This window comes from Armigeres subalbatus, chromosome 2 (assembly GCF_024139115.2).
Source record: "Armigeres subalbatus isolate Guangzhou_Male chromosome 2, GZ_Asu_2, whole genome shotgun sequence".
Taxonomy (NCBI): Eukaryota; Metazoa; Arthropoda; class Insecta; order Diptera; family Culicidae; genus Armigeres; species Armigeres subalbatus.
The window spans coordinates 69,114,577-69,134,207 of NC_085140.1; the positions used below are offsets into that span (position 1 = coordinate 69,114,577).

Consider the following 19,631-nt stretch of genomic DNA (forward strand, 5'->3'; position numbering starts at 1 on the left):
TTTGCTGATAGCAAGTGTCTAGTGTGTACCGGTGTTTCAACATTTGGAACACTTAGGTAAACGATATCAGTGAGCTGCACAAAAGATAAGCAGATACTTGCCTGCTCATGCGATATTGGGTGGTGGGGTATGTGTATGATGACATTTTATTTCAGGGTGTAGATTTTAGCAGCAACGACGGAGAAAACAAGTTGCAGTTGGAGTATCCTTTCCGTACGAGCAACATTACACGAAGGTGTTTCGATTTATTATCACTTGTCGCGAACTGTGTTATCTGTATTGATAAACTAAGCAATAATGACTGGTAAGTGTGCAATCGAACTACTATTATACTATTATGCTACGTTTCGACTATGCAGTCTTGGTAATCAAACGATAATTTATACTATTATATTGTTCACACATTGAAGGACCAGATGGTTTGCTTATCTTTGATGTATAGCTCTGTATGATAATAATTTAAAATGTATGTAAAAATTTGCATTTCTCAAACAACAAGGTGTACCGTAATTTAGTTCGACAAATTTAAATAATGTCCGTATGTGTGACTGGGCGTATTTGTACGAATTTGGATAATTCTTAAATTTTACAGACGATTCGTATAATTCGATCCCACAAGTCTGTCTTAGTAGTACTTGTAGTACTTTTTATATTGCCTTCTGATTTGCTCAAAGTTTTTTTTGGGAGTGAGGAACTGCCAAAAATCAAATGATGTTAGGTTTATCCCTGCATATATAATAGAAAACGTGTTGTATATGTATGTATAAAATAGTGTTTTGATCTCATAAAAATATTAGCATGTACCCTTGCACAAATTGTAGATGAAGAGATAAATATATCCACGGTCAAAGTAGATTCTGCCAAAATCTACAATTACGCAGACCCGACACCTCCCAATTTTTTTTTAAATTTTATAATTGTCCTATCATCGGCTTGAAATATCTCATTATAATCATTTCTATATGCACAAAATAGATAGAATATCACAATATCATGTTTGGGGTAGGATGACGTCTTTATTTTCTATACGAATAATACTGAGCTGAGACACGTTGTAACAAATTTGATAAATGTGAGCTACACGAAATAATCATATTTTTTGGATGCCAAAAAATCAAACAATTTTCAACAGTTTTTCTGGATCTAATCCTCGCACCTGCGAATAATAAAGTCAAACCTACAATAACTTTTAAGGTATAGGTTTAAATATAAGTTGATTTTTTTTTCGCATTTGAAGACGTTGATTATCGAAGCCAGCACTCGTTGATTTTTTTTTCATTCAATATTGTCGCAACTGCATAACCTTTGCACATTATGGCACACAACATTGCGTTAGAACACAAAGTACCGATATCACGAACCGATAACGTAACATTTTGCGAGTTTTTATACTTACAATCATAATCGGTGTCTGAATAATTTTTTGCACGCTGTCCCTATCTGCCTAGATGTTGATCCAGATAATTCGACTCTAGCTTTACGTGACTATGTATTGTGAAACGGTTTAGAAATATCAAAGCTTTGTGTGGCCAGTTTTTTTTTAAATAATCTCTTGTGTTTAACAGTGACACAATCTTTATAGATTAAATAGAGTTTACAATAATGGCCCCACGGTTTGGCCACGTATGTGTCTTTTGCTGGGATGTGGATTATAATTATCTAGGAAGTGATATTTTTGTGCCACCAACAGATATGAATATTTTATGTCACTATCAGATATGAAACGATGTGAGTATATCATCACCTGAGCCTAATTATTGCGCATCTCTAATCGACAACATTTGTGTACGACTTTTCACATGGCTATTTCGTTTACAGTCGAAATACGCACTGTCTTGATCATCGACCTTGTCCAGCAAAAATTCGTCCTTTAGCAAAATCGCATCGATTCACTCATTTATCAAAAAATCAATTAGATCCGAAAAGTGAAAACTTAAAACATCAATTCACTATTTTTACCAATGCAAAAACATAAAAAAAATCCTACAATGTTTCAAACGGATGAGTCCAATCATGTGATGGGCATAAGCTTGGCTATTCTAACGATGTGTGTTGGAAATTTTTAGTTTTTCCTAACACTGCACTAGAGTCGAGTTTTGCGGATTAGAGCGGATTTGATCTACACGGTACGTATCCTGCGACTTTCAATTGCAAAGTATTGAAGTAGGTATATTTTTATATTAGTTTATATGCTTTGGTACCTTATAGCACCTTACAGCTCAACGATGAAGTGAACAGAATATACTAAAGGTGTCCTAATCCCTGAATATATGCTGGGACAACATTATTCATATTCCAAACATTCACACTATTTTGAATGGCAAATATTGAGCGTTTGAATCGTGTCTTAGGATCTTGGGTTTGTGTATGACTTGATCCTGTAAATTATTGAAAATATTGTTTCCGATGTGTTGGGTATAAAAAAATTTCAATTAATAGCTGAGGAAATGCTAATAGAATACAAAGTTGAAAAGCAGGTCAAGTTCTAGTTGGAATATAGAACCATTGGAGAAGAAGAAGAAGAAGAAGAATAAGAAGGAAAAGAAGTAGTAGAAGAAGATGTTGGTGACCGGGGCTTGAGTCAAAAAATGCAAAACGATATATAAATGTATAATTGAAATATGTAATTAATAGAATTGAATCGTTTGTACCTGTATCCATCTATAACGTTTGGTAAGCAGGCCGGCATATTTTTGCAATGTTAAAGTCATTCAACTTCATTGCAATTAAAGTGAGTTGATTTTCAATATTCGTAAATTCTCATTCATGTCAAAAAAGTTATGCTACTCAGAGAGATATCACATTTAGTATGAAACCGACTGGCATATCAAGTTAGAAACCTAATTAGAAACGAGACTCTGAAATTTTTACTAAGTTTGTAAAAAATTGAAATTTTTAATGGTTCAACGTTGATATTCAATAGTTTCAATGGGCTTAAACAGTGCTGAACATTTTCGAATCGATTAAAAAGAAAATCTATTAAATTCACCTAACGATAAAGGAGCGCTATCGTTTGAAATCTCGCTTAATTTCGTGACGGTTGCGAATTTGTTTTTCCTTCTTTATAGAAATAGACGTTTGTCCGGAATAAAGCGATTTTAAGTTTGATCCCTTTTTCAAAATCAGTCAATGTTTTTAAATGAAATCTGCCCTCTTTTATTCAATAAGAGAACACAATTATCCTTTTAACCTATTGGTTGATTCATTTTCCGATTGTGAAAAAACTGCGAATTAAACTGACAACTTCGAGCAAGGCCGGGTACATACAGCTAGTTTCTGATAAAACATTCTTTAGACACGCTTTGTAACGAATCATTGCGATGAATTGTAAAACAACCTGTAACAAAATCTAAAGCAATTTACTGTGCAAGTTTCAGAAACAGGAATTCTTAGATGAGCTTCGATTGGTTCTTCTTCTTCATTGGCATTACATCCCCACACTGGGACAGCTTGGTACCCAACATGTTCCGGACAGCAGAACAAAGGGAACCGAAGCGACAATCTTTATCTAGTAACTAAAATATCTTTTGTCGAGACAATTTCCAATCTGAAAATTGTCTAGACCGGCACCGGGAATCGAACCCAGCCACCCTCAGCATGGTCTTGCTTTGTAGCCGCGCATCTTACCGCACGGCTAAGGAGGGCCCTAGCTTCGATTGGTATCTCTGTAAAAAAAAACTTCTGATAGAATTTATTGTAGAATGCAATGAAAAATGCCAGAAGATTGTTTGACTGATTCTATGGAGAAATCTCTTCAAGATAATATTTCAAGTGGAACTTGAGAAACCAGTGGGTACCTTGTCAAACATATTTCTGCAGCTTCTTTAATGTTTTCACTTCTAAACAAAATTGTTGAAAAACTCCAGGAAAATCTGCTGGAGGAGCTCTGTGGAGAATCTCATGAGAGAATTCTTGTCCCATTTCAGAGAAATTTTTTAAGAAGTACCGAGCACGCACCCTACTTTGCGCAGCTCCTATAACTTTGCGTATTTTGCGGTTATTTTTGTTATATTTTTTTTTATTCCTTTATTTATTTGATAGGCACTCTGTGTTACTTAACCGTTACTGTGCCGAGATCTACTGTGGTATTCTGCAGACAGAATCCACACAGAATCTATTTTTAGATTTTTCAATTATTCATTGTTGTTGTCGTTGCTGGTCCATTTCGTCGTGAGTCCATTGTGTTCGTTTTGTCCATGTCGTGTATCCAATGATCGTTGCATTGTCCGGTTGCCATTTATCCGGGTAACGTGGGAGGAGAACAAGTTGTCAGTCGTCATCAGGCAGCCTGACGGTGAAGCGTGCACCCCAATACGAGGGGCTGGGAATCGAACCCATGACCATTCGCTTGAAAGGCGAACGTGTAGCCAACTACGCTACGGGACCCCCTATTTTTGTTATAGAATGCGTTTAAATTGAGTTTCGAAATATAATTTTAACTTGTGAGCACAATATATGTACATGTTATTATAACTGATTACACATGGATCCAATAATTATAATATTGTTGAAGCCCTCTCATGAGAATTTGGTTTGTTATTTATATTTTTCGTTAAAATCTTAAAATACCTACCTCATCGGAAATGGGTTTGCGCAAGAAAGAACTTTTGTTAGCTGTGATCAATGCACATAAATGAGGCTGTACATACATCAACAGACGTGAAAACATACTAAGTAAGTATGTCGGATCATAAGAATATAATGCCGGGCATCCTTATTTTTCTCAAATATGCTCATAGGATATGCCAACAAATGAAATTAACATGATTTTTAATAGTTAAAAAAATAAAATTAGGGTCCAAAATTGTATGATAGACGCTTCCAAGTTATGTGCGCAAAGTTAGGCATATAATAAAAGGACTGCTTTGAAGTTCAATTTACTATTTATTTCAAATTTTGTACTCAAACAATAATATGATAATAATACTATAGCATGGAAACTACTTCAGGTAGATAGCTACTTTCTGTAAGTTGCACGAGTTGATGCAATTTTGCATTCCCTTAACTGCGCAAAGTATCTTCATAACAAAATACGAAGAAACTTCTTTATTATTGCATACAAAGATATGAAGACACAGAGTATTTTCATATGGATTTTTTTTTCAATAGTTTGTTCGAAAAAATTTTAATTCATATCGAAAGGAATAAAAAATCCAAAGAGTATATGGTATTTATTCAGTGAACTTAGGATATAGTTATCACGAAAAATTTATTTCTATGTATTAAGGTATTTCCTGGTAATCGATTTAATGCTTTTTGGTAATACAGCGTATTAATTGCATTTTATATTTGTTTGCAATGATACATATAAAGCAATGGAAACGCGATCTTCAATAGTATCGAGCATCGAGCAAGTAAGTACAGTGCGTGTTTTAGAAGTCGCGGAGTAGTTAATATATCGAATCAGTCTTCGGGAAAATACGTTAGACACGTTGCTTTTCCGTCTTTGTATCATCAAGAGGCGTGGTTCGAAAGAAATAATTAGTCCCTTACAAAGGCTATTTCCAATAGATTATTTCCTTCCAACTAACATATTATTCCTTTCCAGTGCGCTCATGGAGATTCAGAGGTTTCCTCGGTCTCTTGTAGCAATGAGTGTCGAACGTGTCAGGACGTGGCCGTTATTGTTATTGGTCTTGGATTAAAGAAACTCCGAAGCATGTACAGTGAGAATAGCTTTCTAGTCCCGTGAAAACTATTCAATTGGTAAGCAGTGCATATTTGTTGTTTCTCGGCCAATCACGACTAGCAACTACGATGTGTACAGTCAATCGAGCTAAGCTAAGCAATCATAAATGTAAAGCAATGAAGTATTATGCAATGAAATTATTTTGTTCATCAGATTCTACGTGTATGTAGCGTGTATGTATACATACACGCTAAATAGCGGTATGAAAGATTTACTGTGATAAACAATATCTTTCTTTTCGTGTGCTCTCTCACGAATTAAATTGTCTGTAGTATTGATAGAATAATATTATCTATCCGCGTTTCTCGTATTCAGGCTCTAAAGGTTATCTACTCTTTGCCTTATTCCGAGCCAATGCATAGTTTTAAAGAAGGGGTCATCTACTCTTTTGCCTTATTCCGGGCAAATGCGTAGTTTTGAATAATGGGTACTTCGGCCAAACGGCTCACTGTATTTGACACATCTTTTCAACGATTATGCCAAATGGTCTTTATGTCTGATGGCCCTTCGATATTTATCTCGTTATGTCAAACGGCATTATGCCATTGGGCTTCGCCTGTTGAATGCAGCCAAAAAACGTCCTTTCAATTAATGGTTGGCTTGTAAAATGGAAAGAATTTCAAAGGCAAATGATTGTACAACTTTTACACTTAATTTAAATAATTCACAACTAATACAAGAACGATTAAACTATCATGCAAAATCCATCTAGGCCGACCACCTCCCTTTGGTTTCATACACGGCCACTATAGAAACAATCACCCATCGGGATACGATCTGTCGTATGGATTCCCACCACCAGTCTACCCTCCTCAACAAGATAGTGAACATGTGCCACCACCATCTACTTCCTTAGAGTCATCGTCGTCGTCCTCGGATGATGACGAAAAGAGCCATCCACGCTTGGACCTATCGTTCCAAGATGATATAATCGGTAGAGTAAACCGTTCAGCATATCCATCCTGTAAATACATAATTTCTATCTTTTCTTTTGTACTTTTTCTGTAAAGTGACTAACGTTTCTGGATGGCATGGCATTCTTCACTAACTTGTTGCATGTTAGATGTTCTGTCTAAGAATAGTATCTCTAATCATTTCGCATTTCTTGCAGGAGGCTGCTGGCAACACTGTAATGTGGATGGTCCCTTTCCGGCCAACATGGTCCGTGCCGGTGTAGACTGCGACGGATCCGTCATCTACGCCGGTCGCGCATTCCACGAGGGCGAGATGATCCCCGCCAAGGTTATTCCGTCGAAGAACGCCTGCTTCATCGCATACGGTGGCGAGGAAATCCCAAAAGAGGACTTTGAGGTACTCCGACAGGGTGATTTTGTGTGGGAATTCGCTGCCAACGGAGTGGTACCAGAAGGTGCCGTAAAAATGGGAGCCACAGTCGACGGAGAACCACTATACATGGGTCGTGCCCTGTACAGTGGTTCGCAAACACCCGGCAAGGTGCACTCGTCGCATGGGTGCCTATACATTCCGTTTGAGGGAGCCGAGATCAGTCATTCCGAGTATGAGGTGCTGTGTATAAAGTAAGATGGGCGTTCGGATGTTTCAATTTTGTGCAGGGGATTTTAATTTGAGAATAAATATAGGTATTTGTATTTTTTTTTTTGCGGAATTCTAAACTAGACGTGTATTTCTCTTCTGAAGAGAAAAGGGGTTCATCAATTCAATTCCATCTACTCCAGCGCCATATAATTTTGTATATTCTTGAATGAAGGATAAATTGTACGTAAAATTCTTGTTTATCGATTTCGATAGAAGTTAAAAAATCTGCTTAGCTGTACTAAAGTGTTATGAATGGTTCCACGTATAAACCATATAAAATGTAAATATCGGATTTATATTAAAATTGTAGATGAAGATCCTGCATCCTACGAAGATGTTTTTTTCCGTGAGATATCACTCAATAATATCCGGTAATTTCTTCTTGGTGACACAAGCAGGTCCGATGCGGATATAATGATCCGTGACAGAAACTGTCGCACTGGTGCCCACACTCTTTTACCACTCGGCACATATCTTGACAACCACCAAAGCTGACTTTTTCGAATTCCTCTGGTTCTTTTATCTGCAAATAATATATATCTATTTAGTTGAGAACAGTCGAACTTCATTCATCAAACATCCAAACCTTAATAATATTCATGTGCTCCTCGCACATCAGTTCCAGCGTGTCACCAATCGCCGAGTGTTGTTCCAGTCTTTGTTTAATACTTTGCCAAACCTTGTTGCAGCCCGCCAACAGGCTCATATTGCCCACCATGTACAAACCATCGCGGGCCCGCGAGAGTGCTACACAAATCCGATTTCGAAACGCTAGAAATCCAATCGAACCGGTATCGTTGCTACGGACCAACGAAAGTAGAATAATTTTGGCTTCCTCGCCTTGGTAGTTATCGACCACAGTTATCCGAATTCCATGGAGCTTTTCGTGGCTTTTGCGTTCCTTGAATAAATACAAAAATAAAAATAAATAGGGATTTATGGACAATGAAATGTAACATATTCATATGTCAATATCATAGGCATGAAAGCGGATTGTACGAAGGGACGAACATCGTGAGCTACCTATTATTAATATATTGCAACTAAATCAGTTTCTGATTTAGAATCCTCATTGACATCCTTGGCATAGTGTATCATACTTATGCAATGTGAAGGCATAAAAAAGCTTGCACTTAATAGCTGAACCTAAAAATGCTGATAGAAAACTAAGTTGAAAAGCAGGCCTAAGTCCAGTTGAAATTTGAAGCCATTGCAGAAGAAAAAGCAAAGTAATTTGGTAAAGGTCTTTCTTATTTATAATCAGACTAAGGCCGGAGTGGCCTGTGCAGTGCATTCTCCATTCAGCTCGATCCATGGCTGCACGTCCCCAACCACGCAGTCTGTGGAGGGTCTGCAAATCGTCCTCCACCTGATCGATCCACCTTGCTCGTTTTGCACCTCGTCTTCTTGTTCCCGTCGGATCGTTGTCGAGAACCATTTTCAGCGTATTACTGTCCGACATTCTGGCGGTGTGAACGATGGATGGTTCTTACAAGTGCGCGTTGGTCCTCCACGAGCATCGTCCAGGTATCGTGTCTGCGGAGAACTACCGGTCTAATAAGCGTTTTGTAGATAGTCAGTTTGGTACGACGGCGAACTCTATTCGATCGGAGCGTTTTGCGGAGTCCAAAGTACGTACGATTTCCTACCATGATGCGTCCCCAAATTTCTCTGCTGGTATCGTTATCGTGGGTCACCAGCAGTGTTGTAAAATGTCGTTTGCATTCGTTTGTATAATTTCCCCAGAACTTTTTTCAGAAGGTAGCATCAATTCCTGAGGTATGACGAACTTATAGCGCTTAAATGTGCCTACAGCTTTGTCTAACAAGACATTGCTGTAAATATGTCATCTGGGGCGTGGGAGGCAAAATGTCATTCAAATGACATTATGTCAAATGACACGTGACATTTTGGAGAGTTTTCACTCTCCAGCCTCAGATGTTATATTTAGAGCAATGTACCCTTGGACAAAAATATAGCCCTACACGAGCGTTATAAGTACATCTGAAATTATGGAATATATTTGGCTTCTAAAGAAAGTTATGAACAAATTAGTCAAATGATATGCAGATGACATTTTACAAGCCTGGACCAGTGAGCCCAAGTACATGAATTCTTCAACCACCTCGATTTTGTCACCACCAATACAAACTCGTGGTGGTTGGCTTATGTTGTCCTCTCTTGAGCCTCTTCCTATCATGTCTTCGACGTATTGATGACTAGTCCGAGCCGTTTAGCTTCGCTTTTCAGTATGATGTACAGTCTTCCTCCATCCTTTCAAAATTACGTGCCATAATATCAATGTCGTCGGCGAAACCAAATAACTGGACGGACTTCGTAAAAATCGTACAACTCGTGTCAATCTCTGCCCTTCGTATTACTCCATCCAAAGCTATGTTGAATAGCAGACACGGAAGACCATCAACTTGCCGTAACACTCTGCGCGTTTCTGGTTTCCTGGATATTCGGAGCCGGAAGTCGTATGTCCTACGCGCGTGCTCCCAGGTTCATTGCCAAACCGCCACCGTTGTCTGCCACATTGTCATTCAGGTGCGCTTCGTAGTGCTGCCGCAACCTTTGGTTCACCCCACGCTCGTTCGTAAAAAGGTTCCTGTTTATGTCCTTGCACATATCGGGCTTCTCATAGAACTTACATGCGTTATTAGGTATTGTTAAAAGTATTGCAGTTAATTATTGGCAGGTAGGATGCCTTGGCTCAGCAGAAGCAAACGCACTGCAGACAAAGTTTTTTATGTTGATCAATTTATTGGCGTGAAACTCGGCGGCGTGGAGCCAACCGACAAACGTTGAAAAGTGTCGGCGGCTGCGAAGCTCAGGTCTATTTTTTTACTATTTCGCTTATTTATTAGGCTCTATTGTTTAATAGAAAACTCCACGGAGCCGAAAACATTACAAACAATTTAAACAAATTATTCTGAAGTAGTATCACATGCATTACTGCGGGAGGTCTTCTTTGGTGGAGATCAATCTGTCGATCCTACCGTAACTAAACGGTCCCGTCGCTGACTCGTCGACTGCGCTTGCTGCTTCTTTTCCTCTTCCTCCTTCATTTTTCTATAGCAATCCGTGTAGTCTATTACCACTTCCTTCACAAACCAGATTCGATCTGTACTGTTTTAAAATTCCATTGTTTCAGCTAGTTTCTCACGTTTCATCATCGAATTGGGAATTTCAAATGTTTTCGATCGTTCAGTTGAATCGGTGTCCAATACAACCACGTATTCTTCGGCCACTTCAACTACGTCGTTGATTTCGTTGCTGTTTTTCCGGTTGCTGCTCCGAATCCAATTACGACACTGGAGTATGTTTTCCGTTGTGCTTCTTGCATGTTCGATTCCTTCTTTTCAGCTTTCCTTTGTGGACACGCATCCTTCCGATGACCTTCCGCTCGACACAAAAAAACATTTGTCACGCAAATCTTGATAAAACACCTTTCCTTTCCAATTCGATACCGATAGCGTCTACGTATAATTGCCCCATGTTACCTTTGATGAAAAAATCCAACGAAAAAAAAAGGCAAAAACTGTCCAGAATCATAACAAGCCATGAAAACAAATTTCATTTTGTGTTGGGGACCGCACAGCTGTGTAGAACTAGTTGAAATTCATCATCAGAACCAGGGCTCCCCGCGTTCCCGCTTGGAGCTTTTTAAAAGAATTTTTTCATGAGTAGCCTCCCGAATCAGTTCAGCTTGCGAGAAAAGTCTCTCACGGCATGCTACATATCGCATATGTATACAAAAATCATAAGTGAAAGATTTTTTGATTCTCTTTTGGATTCAATCCCTGGTAGTGCCGTTTTATAGTCTGGAGAAGTGTAGCCTACGATCGATTCGATCGATTTTAAAATTGGTGGAACAAATTGACGCTAGTTTGATGTTTTTATATTTGTTTATTTGTTTATTTGTTTTATTACATTCAACTGACCATTCTGTTGATCTTATTGAACTACTTAAATCTATTCCGACAACAATAACCAAAGTACAATGTTTACACGAAATTCATAACAGGAATAATACTTACATTAAATCATAAACTACAATTGGCAATAGAACAAGACATTCTCATCCTAACTCAAAACATACAACGATAAACAAAAAAAAAACATTTCATTACACATTGACAAAGCGCTTATTTCACAATAATTATTAAGGTTTCCAAGTTTCATTCAAATGACTTTTAAACTCCCGATACTTAATTCCTTTAGGCCAAATAGAAGTAGTTAGTGCTGCTGTTTTCAGGCTCAAATTCAAAACAATCTTAAATGATAAATAGTCAACAGTTTCGATATCCTTCCATTTTGGGATTAACTTAATTACATTTCTACAAGATTCGAGTGGAGTACCTAGCGTACGTGATATCATCAATCTCACATCATTTTCCGTAGCACTTTTGTCTATGTTAGACAAATACAACGAGAAGTTTCCATTTTCACTTTCCGCTTCTCCTGAACAGCACGAGATCTCGTTAACGCGTTGGTCGTTGGGCAGCGAAACAGGTGTTGAATGGCGATGAGTTGGCACTGGATTTCGGCTTTTAACGAACTCAGCGAGCGTCAGCGTGATGTTCGCCACTGTATGCTTCAAATCCTTTAGCTCGTCTTCGATCGATTGGGACGGTTCGGTGCCAGTAGTGACATCGGCAGTTAACCTTTCCCTCATTCTACAGAAAGACGTCATGCACGGATCACATATCCAAATGATATTTTTCGATGATGCAAAAACACACAGAGCAGCCTCTGTTACACCAACACAGTCGGCGTGAAACCATTTGGCGCACTTTCCTTCGCATACTGTACTGAGATCACTATCGTAGATGACAAGAGAGCATTTCTCGCAAACCTTTGACATTGTTGAGCGAAATGAATGGCGGGCACAGCAATTATACAGTTACAGTTTTTCTTGAATTATTGCTCGCAAGCTTCACAGGAAGTCGATTCCGTATATCACAGAGAAGATCAAAAATTGATACTTGAACGTGAACCCGAGTTTATATTTCTGAGATAGTTTGGCGCACAAAACTCAACGTTTTAAAAAGCAGCAATAAATAACGCGTCGGCAAAGTGCAACACAAACACAAGGTAATATAAAGGTAACATGATACAGTTATGCAAAGAACGGCAGTGTACGAGAAAGGCAAAAATATAGGTCCCTATTCAGTATTCAACATAACGTAGTAGCAGCTGTTGTTTGTTATACAAACGTATACCACACATTCGATGGGTAGCTCATTTTTCATTTATTTAGTTTACATCTAAACAGATAACACTGAATCAACAATTTGACGCCACAATACACGGTTCGAGGCCGCATCTCTCCATCCTCCGATACGCCCCACGCTCGCCAAGTCGTTTTGCACCTGGTCTGCCCATCTTGCTCGCTGCGCTCCACGCCGTCTCGTACCTGCCGGATCGGAAGCGAACACCATCTTTGCAGGGTTGCTGTCTGGCATTCTTGCAACATGTCCTGCCCATCGTACCCTTCCGGCTTTAGCTACCTTCTGGATACTGGGTTCACCGTAGAGCTGGGCGAGCTCATGGTTCATTCTTCGCCGTCACACACCGTCTTCTTGCACACCGCCAAAGATGGTCCTAAGCACCCGTCTCTCGAATACTCCGAGTGCTTGCAAGCCCTCCTCGAGCATTGTCCATGTTTCATGTCCGTAGAGGACAACCGGTCTTATAAGCATCTTGTACATGACACACTTGGTGCGGTGGCGAATCTTTTTCGACAGCAGTTTCTTCTGGAGCCCGTAGTAGGCCCGACTTCCAGAGATGATGCGCCTTCGTATTTCACGACTAACGTTGTTGTCATCCGTTAGCAAGGATCCGAGGTAGACGAATTCCTCGACCACCTCGAAGGTATCCCCGTCTATCGTAACACTGCTTCCCAGGCGGGCCCTGTCGCGCTCGGTTCCGCCCACAAGCATGTACTTTATCTTTGACGCATTCACCACCAGTCCACCAGTTGCAAATGTTCGGCCGACGATGTCCATGTCATCCGCGAAGCAAATAAATTGACTGGATCTGTTGAAAATCGTACCCCGGCTGTTACACCCGGCTCTCCGCATGACACCTTCTAGCGCAATGTTGAACAACAGGCACGAAAGTCCATCACCTTGTCTTAGTCCCCGGCGCGATTCGAAAGAACTGGAGTGTTCGCCCGAAATCTACACACAGTTTTGCACACCATCCACCGTTGCTTTGATCAGTCTGATAAGCTTCCCAGGGAAGCTGTTCTCGTCCATAATTTTCCATAGCTCTACGCGGTCTATACTGTCGTATGCCGCCTTGAAATCAATGAACAGATGGTGCGTTGGGACCTGATATTCACGGCGTTTTTGAAGGATTTGCCGTACAGTAAAGATCTGGTCCGTTGTCGAGCGGCCGTCAACGAAGCCGGCTTGATAACTTCCCACGAACTCGTTCACTAATGGTGACAGACGACGGAAGATGATCTGGGATATCACTTTGTAGACGGCATTAAGGATGGTGATCGCTCGAAAGTTCTCACACTCCAGTTTGTCGCCTTTCTTGTAGATGGGGCATATAACCCTCTCCTTCCACTCCTCCGGTAGCTGTTCGGTTTCCCAGATTCTGACTATCAGTTTGTGCAGGCAAGTGGCCAGTTTTTCCGGGGCCATCTTGATGAGCTCAGCTCCGATACCATCCTTACCAGCTGCTTTATTGGTCTTTAGCTGTTGAATGGCATCCTTAACTTCCTTCAAGGTGGGGCTGGTTGGCTTCCATCGTTCGCTGAACTGACGTAGCCATCTCCTCCGCTGTCTTGACTTTCACTACCTGTACTCTCAGCGTCATTCAGATGTTCCTCGTAGTGCTGCTTCCACCTTTCGATCACCACACGTTCGTCCGTCAAGATCCTCCCATCCTTATCCCGGCACATTTCGGCTCGCGGCACGAAGCCTTTGCGGGATGCGTTGAGCTTCTGATAGAACTTGCGTGTATCTTGAGAACGGCACAGCTGTTCCATCTCCTCGCACTCCGCTTCTTCCAGGCGGCGTTTCTTCTCCTGAAAAAGGCGGGTCTGCTGTCTCCGCTTCCGTCTATAACGTTCCACGTTCTGCCGGGTACCTTGCTGCAGCGCGACCGCCCGCGCTGCGTCCTTCTCCTCCAGAATCTGTCTGCACTCTTCGTCGAACCAATCGTTCCGTCGACTTCGACCCATATACCCGACGTTGTTCTCCGCTGCGTCGTTAATGGCTGCTTTGACTGTATTCCAGCAGTCCTCAAAAGGGGCCCCATCGAGCTCACCCTCTTCCGGCAATGCTGCCTCGAGATGCTGCGCGTATGCAGTGGCGACATCAGGTTGCTTCAGTCGCTCTAGGTCGTACCGCGGCGGTCGTCGGTACCGAACATTGTTGATGACGGATAGTTTTGGGCGCAGTTTAACCATCACCAGATAGTGGTCAGAGTCGATGTTAGCGCCACGATATGTCCTGACGTCGATAATGTCGGAGAAGTGCCGTCCATCAATCAGAACGTGGTCGATTTGTGATTCTGTCTGCAGTGGTGATCTCCAGGTGTACCGATACGGGAGGCTGTGTTTGAAGTAGGTGCTGCGAATGGCCATATTCTTGGAGGCGGCGAAATCAATCAATCGTAGGCCGTTTTCGTTCGTCAGCCGGTGAGCGCTGAACTTTCCAATAGTCGGTCTAAACTCCTCCTCTTGGCCAACCTGAGCGTTCAAATCTCCTATGATGATTTTGACGTTGTGGCTTGGGCAGCTGTCGTACTCACGTTCCAGCTGCGCGTAGAATGCGTCCTTATCATCATCAGTGCTTCCGGAGTGTGGGCTATGGACGTTGATTATGCTGAAGTTGAAGAACCGGCCTTTGATCCTCAACTTGCACATTCTTTCATTGATCGGCCACCACCCGATCACGCGCCTTTGCATATCGCCCATCACTATGAAAGCTGTTCCCAGCTCGTGTGTGTTGCCGCAGCTCTGGTAGATGGTATGATTACCTCTAAACGTTCGCACCATTGATCCCTTCCAACAAACCTCCTGCAGCGCTACGATGCCGAATCCACAGTCCATGAGCACATCGGCGAGTATGCGTGTGCTCCTGATGAAGTTGAGAGATTTGCAGTTCCACGAACCGAGTTTCCAATCGCTAGTCCCTTTTCGTCGCAGTGGTCTTCGCCGATGGTTCCGGTCCGTACTCTCTTGTTGATTGTTCGTTGCGTATGTTTTTTAAAGGCTGGCTTGCAGGGCCTGACACCAAACCCCTAAATTTCCGGAGGACCATTCCTCCTTATTCCCGGTGGACCATGGTGCACAGTTTCACTTAGAGTCCCTCGCTGGCACTCGGACGATGATCAGCCGCCCCTAACATGGAGAACAGACGCTGTTGTGAGCCGATCCTGACATGGAGAACAGACGCTCAGTAAGATTTGCACCCCTGGAGAGGAGCAAACCCCCCCTTCCCTGTCAGCATACGACCATAGTTCCCACCGGGGTTGGTTACCCGATCTTACCTAAGGTTGCTTGTATCCCGGCCAGAACCACGGGGAGGTAGGGATAGGAGTTGCAGGGTAAGACGCTAAGGACCGCAAGATGGGGGTCTATTTTATTCCTTCAGGTACGCGAAGTACTAATGGTACGCTTTATCCAGCATTTGCCATGCCAACGATGGGTAGTAGCTATGGCAAATAATTCTCAAATTTTATGTATTATTGAACTTATAAACAAGTAAAAAGAGTTTTTTTTACAAAAAATCACGTTAATAATTGAACCGGTGCCAGCGAAAGTGGTACATGTTACATTCAGTAAATTTTTCAGGGGACGCATTTTTCCAAAAACTTCGAAAATAAAATTCAAATTAGCAATTTTCTGCATCTCAACTGTACCAACGTGTTATGACTAATGTGCCTAAAGGTTGTAATGAGAAATATGCGGAGTTTCTTGACAAATTTCGAGTTTGCTGGAACAAAATGCACATGTACCACTATTAATGGGAAAAAATGCAACAGAAACTGAAAATCGTTGCCAGTAAAAGTGGTACATGTACATTTATAAAATTATTTTAAATGGCAGTAAACCATTTTGAAATTCAAAATAGAGTTAATATCTGTTGCGGAAACATCCATGTTGTCAAATTTTCTTTTCAATAAGCTGATTTTAGTGGGTAGAACTGCACATGTACCACTTTTCCTGGCAACGAAATGGCCATTGTGATATATACCAGAAATTAAAAAGTGCATATCTTCAGATTTAGTTGTCAAAAATCACTTTTTCGTTATTCCCTTACTAGACCTTTGCTCACAGAAGCAGTTGGTGTAAAAAACACAAAATCGACAAAAATGGTTTATGTACCATTTTTGCTGGCACCGGTTCAATTAATCAAATATATAAGTATAGCACTCACCTGCACCAAATGAAGCATCTGACCGTTATAAGCAGTAAGGATGACAATATCCTCTGGTCGGTAACCCTGCGCGACCAGATATTCACCCAACCCTAGCACAAATTTGCACTCGAAACTATTCTTTTTGGACTTTTCGTCATCTCTTCCCAAACCATCCTCCATTACGGTGTGCGTGAAAAAGAACATATTTTTTCTCATTCCTCTTATATTGGGCCGTCCTCGTACGGACTCATTGTCCGCTAATTCCCGATAAATGGATGGTCGAATTAAATCGGCCATCTCCGGACGCATTCGGTGCTGCTCTTCCAAGCAAACCACATTCAAGCGGTTTTTGATCATTCGCTCGAACAGCGAAATGTCCATCTGATAGCGCTGTGACATGGCGTGTACGCTTGTGGTCGGGCGAAGCTGAAAGTGATCTCCAATCAGAATGCAATGCTCCGTCCACGGAGTCAATGAAGCAACGATGTGTGATTCAAGAACTTCTGCTGCTTCCTCAATCAGAACGATCGGTGACTTCAACAATTGCAGCAGAGTGTGATTGCGGGCGGCGAAAGTTGTCGTCATGCCGACGACACGGATGTTCTTGACGAATTCGTAGTTGGACAGTTGGTTCAGTTCGTGTATTCGACGAGAAGATTGCTGCAAGCGGTTCAAGCATTGTACGATATCCTCGCTGCTGCCTTCTCTTTGGAGTTTTTCAAACTCTTCCATCTGTTTTAGATACTCCTGTTTGCTGTTATAGTAGCAAGTTCTCAGGCGTTTATCGATCAAAACGTCCTCATTCAACTGTTTCACATTATAACTGTCTAACAGAGCGTGTTTCGACTGGCTACCCATACGCACTATGCTGTTACTATGACGCAGAACCCCACTTAGGAACTGATCCAAGGCATGATTAGTGAGACAAATCAACAGAATTTGATGTTCCGTGTTGGACAGTAGGGCTTGAACAATCTCCTGTCCAATATACGTTTTTCCAGTACCAGGTGGTCCTTGAATTAGAGCAAATTTATGGGTCATTGCCAGCTTGAACGCTTTGTACTGTGAAGGGTTTAGTCCAGTTGAAGATCCATTCTCGGGCCACTCACTAGGGACTTTTAGATTGTACCGCTGTCCTCGATGGCTAAACACAGCTTTACGATCCCGAGAAATGTAGTCCGGGTACTGCTGTTGTGATTGTGTGTCTACAATGTAGGATTTGAAGGGAAACGTATCCGGTTTGAGATTCTTCATCACATTAAACACGTGATGGTACGGTTCGAAAAATATTTCGCTTTCTATCATTAGGAGTTCTCGATTGAAAATGTCGTTTATATTCTCCACCTTAAATATTTCGACGCATATGTACCCATTGGAAAGCTGCTCACTATCGCGGTGGCTAACGATGGCCACAATAAGGTCATCGAACTGCAAGCCAGACGAGAAACAAACCATCGAACCATGCATCAAACGCTTCGAGTTCGACTGACCCCACTTGCTGAATCGCATCGACCTTCCTCCGGTGCCACCGTTGCTGATTCGCTCCATCGGATCCAAATCGACTATGACCAGCTCCTCCTTGGAAGAACGACGATTCACGCTGCCTGGAAGCAGTAACTTAACGCACTCGTGAATGCGAATGTGGTCGCCGGAAAATGGCTTATCCATAGACTTATCTTTGCTGTGAGCTACATAGGCTGCAATGCCATCCCGGAGGGGAATCATAAAGTCTTCTTTCAAAAGACCCAAATGTACCTCTAAATAGTGGTCTACCGAGGGAAATTTCCCACTGACAATGTTCGGTTTCAGGTCGGTGCCAGATCCCTTCAGTTCCTCCAATGTGGGGTAGATCTGAAAATAAGTACAATCAAATTTATACGAGATTGTAATCATCATCCAAGGATTCAAGGATTTGATATGATTCATTATCAACTGGTACGTGCTTTTATGATGTGTGATACAACAGTTTTAGTTGAATCAAAATTAGCACTTCCAGGTTCCAGCAATTTGATACAAAATAATACTTACACTCCAATGCTTAACGCTGTTTGCGATTACAACTCCTCCTAGACTAAGCGCATCGAATTTAATATTCGCTTTCGTTAACACTTCGGTCAATTCCTCCAGAAATTTCGAAATCCGTTTCTTCTCCCCAAGAATCCTTCGAACATTGGTCACCATTTTGCCTACAGCGCCCAACATATCCATCACACTAACACCCTGTACCTTGCCCTTACTTTTCTTTTTGCGGGCCTCTGCCTGATTGGTGCTTCGCTTGAAAAATAAGATCAGATTGTTCCAAAAATTTTTATCCTTGACCAACATCCGAAATAATTCCTCGTTGATCTCAAACAAAGGCAGAGATGCTATTTTATTCATGATCTTCATGGTGACCAACATCAACTCGTCGCCACACTTCTCCTGAGTGAATGTTTTGACGAACTGGTCTTTCTGACTATAAATGTCCAGCAGTACCTCCCGGCTCTCGTTCTCCGAAAGATTCAACAACTTCGAAAATGGAATCTTTTGCACGTAGCCGTTCTTATCTTCCGGAAGATGAATTTTTGTTTCTGATGTACTCGCTGCTGACTGAGTAGCGGCAAAGGGGTCGAAGTAATTCCCGCCGACATCTGCAATCTTTAAAATTATAGCAACATTCGGTTGTTGTAACCATCAAGCACTTACCATCGAAAAACTGCTTCGGATTGGTCCGCAATGATTCCAGTAACAAACTAGCAGCGGTGTCAACATCCTGCCCCGGCTCGGCAGAGGAATCCTTCTTGATGTCAACCACGAAATCGTCGATATCTTTGCTGAACCAATCGTCATCATCGTCCATCGGTGGTGGCGCTCCGGAGCTGGCCATTATAATTGCTTTGCAGTAAGATTTTATTAGATGCTCAAAAAGCTGTTTAGTTCCCCGTGACCAATAAAACGAAGGAGAACACTATAGTTTGACGTTTGTAAGGGAACAAGCGTTTGCCTCCGCGTCCGCA

General features: G+C 41.5%; 2 protein-coding genes across 2 annotated transcripts; one reads left to right on the plus strand and one right to left on the minus strand.

The window, feature by feature from the left end:
* The first annotated feature begins 146 nt into the window (after positions 1-146).
* Positions 147-7,575, plus strand: LOC134208894 (natterin-4-like). The gene is made up of 3 exons (XM_062684861.1): positions 147-304; positions 6,402-6,623; positions 6,801-7,575. The coding sequence occupies exons 1-3, from the start codon at positions 298-300 to the stop codon at positions 7,229-7,231; spliced, it is 660 nt and encodes a 219-aa protein (XP_062540845.1). The 5' UTR covers positions 147-297; the 3' UTR covers positions 7,232-7,575.
* LOC134208893 (NFX1-type zinc finger-containing protein 1) lies at positions 7,268-19,631 on the minus strand. The gene is made up of 5 exons (XM_062684859.1): positions 19,321-19,631; positions 18,664-19,265; positions 16,654-18,486; positions 7,833-8,147; positions 7,268-7,769 (listed from the first exon to the last, which is right to left on the minus strand). The coding sequence occupies exons 1-5, from the start codon at positions 19,499-19,501 to the stop codon at positions 7,605-7,607; spliced, it is 3,096 nt and encodes a 1,031-aa protein (XP_062540843.1). The 5' UTR covers positions 19,502-19,631; the 3' UTR covers positions 7,268-7,604.

Bases quoted from the DNA above. Each gene is read 5' to 3' on its own strand.
- LOC134208894 (XM_062684861.1), top strand. The intron at 6,624-6,800 runs GTAGAGTAAACC...CATTTCTTGCAG, and splicing joins GTTCCAAGATGATATAATCG to GAGGCTGCTGGCAACACTGT.
- LOC134208893 (XM_062684859.1), bottom strand. From the start codon at position 19,501: ATGGCCAGCTCCGGAGCGCCACCACCGATGGACGATGATGACGATTGG. The intron at 18,487-18,663 runs GTAAGTATTATT...ACTTATTTTCAG, and splicing joins ACAGCGTTAAGCATTGGAGT to ATCTACCCCACATTGGAGGA. The intron at 8,148-16,653 runs GTGAGTGCTATA...TATTTATTCAAG, and splicing joins AGATGCTTCATTTGGTGCAG to GAACGCAAAAGCCACGAAAA.